Below are 10103 nucleotides of genomic sequence, written 5' to 3'. Positions count from 1 at the left end.
GCACATGTCTATATGTTGCATACTTCATTTATGCACCTTTGGTTGTAATGACACAACTGGTCACGTGATATAAATATGGAGGTACACATGAGGAGGCAACGTCTCCATTTTAAAAAAATAGCCTTTCCCCCCGTTTTATCTCTTTCTAGAAGAGTGATATACCTTGAGACTTCATCTCATGTGAGTTTGTATTATTTTAATGACAGTTTTTCAAAGGTACTGTGAGTTTGACTTGTGTCAAACTTTTTCATTAGCAAAAAACGACTGCGTGCACCTTTAAGAGAGCAAAGCGCGTGACGCCCCTCCGAAATCTCTCGGTAAACTTAGAAATAGACTTATTTCATTACCTCGAGGGATTGAGATGGCCATGCTGACCGACTGTATATATAAAGGAGAACTGCATGAACATACTTATGCTCAACTGTGGACGCAAAGCGAGCGGACCTGTGACGCAAAGACGCTCTTTTGGACTTCTGCTTCCTCAAGTGGATTGCTTTACCAGAAAAGATTGGAATATTTATTTATTTATTTATTAGTATTTATTTAGAAAATAAACAATAAGAAGACGTATAGAACATAAATTTTTTGAGTGTTTAAATTGATATAATTATTTTTAAACTTACATATTTTTACATTACGCAAATTATGTGTCTGTAAGTATAAAACATGTGTCTTGGACTTTCAAGAAGCACCCTAGTGATGATTTTATGATTTTTCCTGATCTTTTTTTATACCAATGCCAACCCTAACCGCTGTTATGGAATCGTTTGGGTCTTTTGTCACCGAGTCCACCGACATCATCACACCGGGCGATCCGTTCTCGGGTCCCCTCAAGTCTGTTGCGCCCTGGAATTACACTTTCCTCGCATGTCTGATGTTCATAGTGACTTCACTGTCTTTAGCAGAGAACTTCACCGTTATGCTTGTGACGTTTAGATTCAAACATTTAAGGAAACCGCTGAATTACATCATTGTTAATTTATCTGTTGCTGATTTTCTAGTTTCACTGACAGGAGGCACTATAAGTTTTCTAACTAATGCACGAGGCTACTTCTTCCTGGGCGTCTGGGCGTGTGTGCTGGAAGGATTCGCTGTCACTTTTTTCGGTAGGTTATTAGATAACAATACCAAGACGTGCAACATGTATTACTTTAAAATAAGTAGTAGCCTACATATTTTATGTAGGAATTATCCTAGTATATTTATTAGTAACGTTCAATATAGAGGAAATTTTGTAGACTATGTTAAAAATGTGTTACAGTGACTAACTCTATAGATGTGATTCACTATTGGATTTCTTTCTTTCTGCAGATTATTTATCATTTCTATTGGCATGTTCTTTGTTTTTGTTTTTTACAGTAAATATCATTGTTAAAATAATGTTACTACAGTAAAACAATAATAAATCTGTGGTTACTGAGGTTTCACAGCACATACTTAAACTATAGGTACTGTAGTAAATTTTGGTACATTTTCATCAATTTTCATCCATCCATCCATTACTACACCATCATAAGTGTAGTAATTATGGAGTACCAGTAATCTAAGACAATTTGGTTTTACAGAGTAAATTTTAAAACAAGATAGAAAAGTTGCAAAGCCCTGATTCTGTGCATGTTGTTTTTGTTTGACTAATCAGCCCTTTTATTCTACATAAGAAGGAAAAAAAAACTTACTTTGGTAAATCATAAATGTGACATTATGAGAAAAGTCAACTCTTTATCTCATAATTTTGACATTTATCTTATGAATGTGATTCACCAAAGCATGATGTTTTAAAAAAAAAAAAAATTATGTGGTGGCTAAATGCCTCCCATAGTTACCTGCAATCAGGTAATCAGGGTTTTATTTGAGCTCCCTGCAGTTCTTCTCTTCTCATGGGCCACTTCTCATCTGACACTGGACTAGTAAGCAACAGTAATAAAAGACTCTTCATCTCCACCCCAAACTCTCTGTATCTTCATTATTGATCCAACAAATCCATTAGTAGTTCTTGTTTCCCATGATGCTCATTGCTTTTAATGTAAAATAACAGATTTTTTTAAAAAGCAAGCTGGAATCTGATTAATTCAGTTTATTTGTCGAAATTACGCTGAACTTCTGTTCTCATCTCTTGTTAAATTTCAGTACAGGGACATATTAAATCACTGACAAAGTGCAGTGATGATAGGTGTACCTTCTTGGTTTCTAGGGATTGTGGCTTTGTGGTCTTTGGCAATCTTGGCATTTGAGCGATATTTTGTGATCTGTCGTCCACTGAAAAATGTCCGGCTGGGGGGCAAGCACGCAGCGATGGGCCTTGTTTTTGTCTGGAGCTTCTCGTTCATCTGGACAATCCCACCAGTTCTTGGCTGGAACAGTTATACGGTCAGCAAAATTGGCACCACCTGTGAACCCAACTGGTGAGCTCACAATACTATTTCACTAAATATACCGTCATGTACTCACTCTGTATCCAATATTGTTCATCTCTTGCTCACAGTCTTTCAATCTCTGTCTTTCTCTGTCATGGACATGTATTAACAGTACAACAACCACTGTTATGTGATGCTGTTGATGAATACTAATGTGCCTTGCACACGTTCCTTAAAGTGGCATCATTTGGAGACAGACAAGGAGTTCAAGTCAAGGCTTCTTCTTGAGTGTTATATTGTGACAGAAAAAAAAAGAAACCACTTATAAACCCAAGGCTGATGCCATGCAGGCATCAGTTGAAAAATTGCCTTCAAGAGACTGGCACAAAACATTTGTGGCTGTGGCTTAGCTTTGGCCTTGGAACACAAACAGTGCAAAAACATTTAAATAGGGAATGCAAAGTGACACAGAGAAGACCAAGGAGAGGGAATTTTTTTTTACTGTTGTGGGGCATATGTAGATGCTCACTAGAGTAATGTAGATTCTTCAGATGAGATCTCTAAACAGCAAAACAGTGAATATTGGTGTCTATTTAGTCTAATTTATCCAAATGTTGAAACTTCCTTGAGCTTACAGGTGCTTATTTCTCAACTGATCTGTTGCAATGTTTGTTTGAACCGAACAAAGCACTTCACAAAGCACCCAAAGCATATTATGCAAGTGTAAAATGTGCATGTGCTCTTACTGTTAAAGATTAGTACATAATTGATTGCCTAAGCATTATTATCCACACTAATGTTCGTGCTCAAATGGTGTGTTCAAGTCCTCCTGCTCCTGGGAAGTAATGAATTTTATTGTCTGGGAAGTTGAAATTGTAAAGTCAAATGAGTTCAAGTCACTTTAGTTGGAGCAAGATGGCAATGTACCTTTTCTACAAAAAAGGAACTCTTAATAAGGAATGTGCATCAGGTGTGTTTTTACATTTTTATTTAATTTATGAAGATGCTGTAAATTGTATCGTTAAGATTCTATCATAATAGTATAGTGCCATCATATTATGTGGTAAACTAGACATGCAACTTTGCTAGTTTTCTTGCAAATTTACTAAAGTTAATGTCAACAATACAGATTCAACAAAATTACACAAGAAAAAAAATTAAACAATACAGATGCTGCATCCAATGCAGCTGACATGTTTTCTCGCTGACATGCCCCCAACTTGGAAACTTGGGGTTTAAAGAAGAGCTTCCCATTCATAATTATGACTTTGTGGTAGTGTTCATGTGCTTTTCACTTGTAAATTTTATTTTTCCAAAATGGCTCGAACACACAAAAAGTACCTGTAAGATGATGACATAAAGGAAAGATAAGATGAGGTCTAAAGTCTCTGTTTTTCTTCTTTAAGGTACTCGACTGATTTCTCAGACCACACCTACATCATCACCTTTTTCATTACATGTTTTATCCTTCCTCTCGGTGTGATCATTATCTCCTATGGTAAACTTATGCAGAAGCTTAGAAAGGTTGGTAAAACCCTCTTATCTTTATTTTCATTACTTGCTTTATAGCAGATATTTAGATATAAATGAATAAAGAATAAAACTGGTAAAACAGCTAAGAAGCTTTTGTTTGGTTGTGTATTGTACAATAACATTGAATGTTAATTTAGTTTAATTTTAGAACTCTAATATGTTTAACAGGTATCGAACACTCATGGAAGGCTGGGCAGTGCACGTAAGCCTGACAGAGAGGTGGCGAGGATGGTCATTGTAATGATAGTTGCATTCATGGTTGGATGGACACCGTACGCAGCATTCTCAATTACTGTCATTGCCTGTCCCACAATTCATATTGATCCTCGCCTGGGCTCAATACCGGCCTTCTTCTCAAAGACTGCAGCTGTATACAATCCCATCATTTATGTCTTCATGAATAAGCAGGTACATCTTTGCAATCTGCCATTTGTCTTCCTTGTCATTTTTGGATCACTTACACATTTCATTAAAAAAAAACCAAAAAAAAAAAACCAACAACTTATAAGTTTAGGGTGCCGAGCCGAGGAAAAAAAAAGTGATGATAGGGTTTTATATTTGATATATTAAGAATCGATTTGTAGTGTTTTTATGTCATCAATCAATACAGACAGAAAAGCAACAAGGAGTGAATCTCGTAAACGGCATATATAACATAAAATGAAACAACAAACTCTACCTGAAACCTGAACTAATAAGTAAATTTTTTTTATGAAATTTGTTGGTGAATGTCTATCTATCTATCTGTCTGTCTGTCTGTCTATCTATCTATCTCGAGTTACAAATTCACCTATTTGGAAATATCTGGGTACCTTTAGCTTTCCTAAGAGGAGATCTTAGTTCCTACAATTCAGTTGCTTTGATTGCTTTGTCGTCCTGGGCAAACAGTGGTTTATTCTGTATTCTCAGAGTAGTTATGCTTTATGGGCAGTACAGTCTGCACAGTTGATCCATGATATCTCATTCTTTTTTTTCTTTTGACGTACATTAAGCTACATACATTAAGCTTGTAGAGGGAAATTTATCCTCAGTTTCCCTGTAGTGTGTCATTTGATATAGAAGGTGGAGCAGTGATCTTTTGTAGTCATGTGACTCTGATGACCACCCCTAGGATGTGGGTCCCAGGTGGTTTGGAGCGGAGGCTGCTGGACCCCTTGAGCTGTGCACATCTTCCAGAACTAACCCAGTTCCTGCCCAGCTGTTCCCAGAATAAATTCAGGTCAAGGGTCACAGGGTCTCAAATTTCTTTGACATGAGAGAGAGAGACAGACTACATTATAGAGATATGAGAACAAACACTCGAGAGTGAGAATAGGGATGGGTTCTTTAACCATATAGCATCAGTAATGCTGCATTGTATTTGGATATCACAATAGCTCTTGAGTACATGCCACATATGGGCTGTATATAGACATGTTTTATTGAAGTTTGCTGTTATTTGGTGTATTCAATAAGAATGCAAAGGTTATTGTCAGTCTTTTATGAAATGGATTGAATATAGATTTGATAGATCTGAAATAGAACATGTACCGCTAGATTTTGTCTAGATTTTTCTAAATTAAATATTAAAATGTATTAGTTGTAAAAGAACATTTACTTAGACTAATACGTGCTGTAGAAGCATTGCTCATTTTTAGTTCATAATATCTAATTAACTAATATTAACAAAATGAACATTATTGTATAGAGCTATAATGTGTTTAATCTAACATTTCAGCAGCTTATGTTGTTATATAAGCAGTTAAAATTACTGTAACTTTCCATTTCAGATAAGTGCAGCTTATCTTTGTACATTCTGCTTGTATTATTCTGTAAAGGTATACCGACTGTAGTGTTTCTCTGCATGACAAATTTGACTGAGAGAGTAACTTGTATTACTCAGGGTACCTAATTTTCATCCAGTCCAACCAAAACCTTGAGGACATGAATATATTTACTTCTCATGACCTTATCATCTTTAATTAAGGTCAAAATGTCCTTGTATTTACAAGAGTACATCTTGCTTAATGACCTTTTCCTCGTTTCGATGCAGGAGTTGTGCAAAGTTTTAATACTGCTAAGTTTTTAAATCTCTACATGGTGTATTAGAGACTGGAAATATTAATCAAAGATTTTCTTTTGTGTTTTGAGCATAGTCTTATAATTAAAACCTCGTTTGATTTCATTTGTGTGTGTGGGAGAGTGATTTCTTTGATAGCACTTTAGGAAATTCAGTGTGGAATGACTATGATCTGTATTCACACTAAAACTTACACTCTTTCTCTCAGTTCAGGAAGTGTCTGATCCAGATGTTTAAAGGAAATGTCACCAATTTGGACTCCACCAATCTGAACCAGACATCAGACAAAGGAGCCATCACTGCCACAGCAGAGAGTCACCTTGAAGAGATGTCCACCATTGCTGCTCGCGTGCCCATGTCCATGTGCAACACGAAGAAGAGTGAGGATGAAGAGGAAGAGTCGGAGCAAAGTGGGAATGAAGGTCCAAAGCAGCTCTCTTTATCAGATAGTCGAGTGTGTCCTTTGGGAAAAGGGGTAGTCTGACTAAATGTATACCTTTAGTCTAACCTTGTCTTACAAAAGCATAAATCCTGCAGTCGTTACCACTGTTGGAATGCATATGTTAAAATCTGTTGTTTGCTTTTTCATATGTTCTTTGTTGTTCGTATTTCTTTATGTTGTGGCGATTTGCGGTCTCAATGGATCTGTGTACATGTCAGTATTGCATTATTACCTTACATAAACATGAAGGAGGCAGGCAATACATTTCCATACTGTCCTGAACGAATAATATTTGTTTTTCAGACCTATCTCTTCTTACTCTATTGCTGATTACACATTAATTCCAGTGCAGATGTTTTTTTTTTCTTAAATCAAATCACAGGCACTTTTATGAGACAAGCACCGAAAAAAAAGAATAATAATACAAATAGTCAAACAGCAGAAATAAAATCAGCTGCTTTTGAAAATGTAAATAATCACCAGTCTACAGCTTGGGACACTTGCCCCACCCCTAGCGTCTTCTGATTGGTCTGCTGTTTTGAAATCAACTTTAATGAGCTGCTCTTTGTCTCAAAATCTAAACCTGACCTAAGACAGTCATTCTAGTGCATGTTTACATATCTCAGAATCTAACACCATACCAATTCATTTAGGCCTAGTGAACTAATGGGTCAGACTGCTTTGGCAGTGTTATCTGCTTTGCAATAAAGTAATAAAGTTTATTAAATAAACCATCCAATTAATGTCCCCTATCTCATGGAAATAAGATCTTCTGACAATTCAGTTTATTGTTTATTGTTGATTTTTCAGTCTTTTGTTTGAGAGGTTTATTAAAGAAGAGTGATCAAATTGTATTTATTTAACAGTTTATATAAACTTTGGTATATGAGTGCTTGTGATTTTTAATGAACTGTCTGAAAGTCTTATTAGCCCATAATGTTTGGTGTTTGCCAACAATTTCTGTCCGAACTGAGTATTGATATCGATGTTTGTCTGTGGCATGCCATGTAATGTTTTACGTATGTATTTATTTATCAATGTCTTGGAGTCATTTAGATTTGGTGTCATATTTCAATAAATATGATTTTTTAAAATGTATTTCTAAAACATATAAATGTTGTAGAACACTAATAAAACAACTTGCAATAACTTTCATAACTCCAGAGTGGTCACTAGGTATTAATCTTCAAGAAAGAGGCACATTGTGAATCAGAAATGAAAAAAAGAACTACTAAAGTAGAACTTAAGCAAATCCAGTGTGTTTATTGCATCACACGGAGAACCTGAAATAACAAAGAATCTTTGAGATGAGAGTTGAGAAAATTCTAGAACTTAAAGTTAAGGGAAAATCTGTAAACAATCCAGCTAATCATTTTGTTGATTCCATAGAAACCATTAGTTGTTGTTTTCCACCAGCGCATACTAATGTCTGTCCAGCTACAACAGTGGAGCATGTTTTTAGAATAAGGCCTGTTAGTGATTCTGATGTTATGAGAAGAATTATAACTCTTAAATCATCTAGTGTAAAAGATAAATATGGTATGGATGTCGTTATGGATGTTGTTATACTCAAAGAGACTAGTTCGACTCTAATTAAACATATTACTAAAGTTATTAACCTTTCAATTTATCAGGGAAAAGTCCCAATTGTTTGGAAGTCAGCAACTGTTGTTCCAGTATTCAAAAGTGGATACCCCCTTTCTATTTATAAGTATAAGTTAATTAGTATTTTATCCACTGGTTCTAAGGTTATGGAAAAATTAGTTGCAGAACAGACTAGCAATTACTTGAGTAGTAGTTTATTTTCATTGCATCCAATGCAGGGCAAAAAATTCAACAGAAACCGCAAATTGTCTTTTTTTATAGAAAATATTAAAACTTTCTTAGATAAAGGTGGTGTAGTTGGAGTCATGTTCCTTGATTTAAAGAAAGCCTTTGACACCGTTAATCATAGAATCCTTATGTCTAAGTAATTTTGTTTTAATTTATCATTACATACACTTAACTGGATAGACTCATATCTGTCAGATAGATTTCAGTGTGTTAGAGTACAAAATCACCATTTAGGTACATTAAATGGTGTTCTGCAAGGAACTATCTTGGGTCCACTGCTTTATGCTTTATACACACACACACACACACACACAAACAAAGTAGATACGGAAAGTCAGATCCCCTTAAAGTTTTCACTCTTTGTTATATTCCAGCCATTTGCTAAAAATATTTTAGTTATTTTTTTTTCCTTATTAATGTACACACGGCACCCCATATTGACAGAAAAACACAGAACTGGTGACATTTTTGCACATTAAAAAAGAAAAACTGAAATATCACATGTTCCTAAGTATTCAGACCCTTTGCTGTGACACTCATATATTTAACTCAGGTGCTGTCCATTTCCTCTGATCATCCTTGAGATGGTTCTACACCTTCATTTGAGTCCAGCTGTGTTTGATTATACTTATTGGACTTGATTAGGAAAGTCACACACCTGTATATATAAGATCTTACCGCTCACAGTGCATGTCAGAGCAAATGAGAATCATGAGGTCAAAGGAACTGCCTGAAGAGCTCAGAGACAGAATTGTGGCAAGGCACAGATCTGGCCAAGGTTACAAAAATTTCTGCTGCACTTAAGGTTCCTAAGAGCACAGTGGCCTCCATAATCCTTAAATGGAAGACGTTTGGGACGACCAGAACCCTTCCTAGAGCTGTGCCTGGTTTTCTCCACACATACCGCTTAGAAATAAGGCCAAAAAGTTCTATCTTGTTCTCATCAGACCAGAGAACCCTTCAGATGTTTTTTTTTAGCAAATTCCATGGGGAATTTCATGTGTCTTGCACTAAGGAGAGGCTTCCGCCGGGCCACTCTGCCATAAAGTCCCGACTAGGGCTGCAGTGATGGTTGACTTTCTACAACTTTCTCCCACCTCCTGACTGCATCTCTGGAGCTCAGCCACAGTGATCTTTGGGCTCTTCTTTACCTCTCTCACCAAGGCTCTTCTCCCCGATAGCTCGGTTTGGCCGGACAATCAACTCTAGGAAGGGTTCTGGTTGTCTGGACGTCTAAAAAACACCTGAAGGACTCCAAGATGGTGAGAATTAAGATTCTCTGGTCTGATGAGACCAAGATAGAACTTTCTGGCCTTAATTCTAAGCGGTATGTGTGGAGAAAACCAGGCACTGCTCATCACCTGTCCAATACAGTCCCAGCAGTGAAGCATGGTGGTGGCAGCATCATGCTGTGGGGGTGTTTTTCAGCTGCAGGGACAGGACGACTGGTTGCAATCGAGGGAAAGATGAATGCGGCCAAGTACAGGGATATCCTGGACGAAAACCTTCTCCAGAGTGCTCAGGACCTCAGACTGGGCCGAAGGTTCACCTTCCAACAAGACAATGACCCTATAAGCACACAGCCAAAATATTGAAGGAATGGCTTCACAACAACTCTGTGACTGTTCTTGAATGGCCCAGCCAAAGCCCTGACTTAAAACCAATTGAGCGTCTCTGGAGATACCTGAAAATGGCTGTCCACCAACATTTACCAACCTGACAGAACTGGAGAGGATCTGCAAGGAGGAATGTCAGAGGATCCCCAAATCCAGGTGTGAAAAATTTTTGTTGCATCTTTCCCAAAAACACTCATGGCTGTATTAGATCAAAAGGGTGTTTCTACTAAATACTGATCAAAGGGTCTGAATGTGATATTTCAGTT

At 36.8% G+C, this 10103-nt stretch overlaps 1 protein-coding gene across 2 annotated transcripts; it reads left to right on the top strand.

The window, feature by feature from the left end:
* The first annotated feature begins 213 nt into the window (after positions 1–213).
* LOC113074322 (vertebrate ancient opsin) lies at positions 214–7528 on the top strand. 2 transcript variants are annotated; one of them, XM_026247133.1, is made up of 5 exons: positions 214–1106; positions 2192–2402; positions 3761–3878; positions 4056–4295; positions 4999–5266. In XM_026247133.1, exons 1-5 carry the CDS (start codon positions 737–739, stop codon positions 5098–5100), a joined length of 1041 nt encoding a protein of 346 aa, XP_026102918.1. In that variant the 5' UTR covers positions 214–736; the 3' UTR covers positions 5101–5266. The 2 variants fall into 2 exon arrangements, with proteins under 2 accessions (XP_026102918.1, XP_026102917.1); XM_026247132.1 differs by lacking the exon at positions 4999–5266 and adding an exon at positions 6155–7528 and having other exon boundaries at positions 221–1106.
* Positions 7529–10103: the final 2575 nt, after the last annotated feature.

This window comes from Carassius auratus, unplaced genomic scaffold (assembly GCF_003368295.1).
Source record: "Carassius auratus strain Wakin unplaced genomic scaffold, ASM336829v1 scaf_tig00014308, whole genome shotgun sequence".
In the NCBI taxonomy this organism is placed as follows: Eukaryota; Metazoa; Chordata; class Actinopteri; order Cypriniformes; family Cyprinidae; genus Carassius; species Carassius auratus.
This window is presented reverse-complemented; position numbering and strand designations above follow the sequence as displayed.

Coding starts and splice junctions, on each gene's coding strand:
- LOC113074322 (XM_026247132.1), top strand. CDS start 737: ATGCCAACCCTAACCGCTGTTATGGAATCGTTTGGGTCTTTTGTCACC. Junction 1,107..2,191: donor ATTCGCTGTCACTTTTTTCG/GTAGGTTATTAG, acceptor CTTGGTTTCTAG/GGATTGTGGCTTTGTGGTCT. Junction 2,403..3,760: donor ACCACCTGTGAACCCAACTG/GTGAGCTCACAA, acceptor TTCTTCTTTAAG/GTACTCGACTGATTTCTCAG.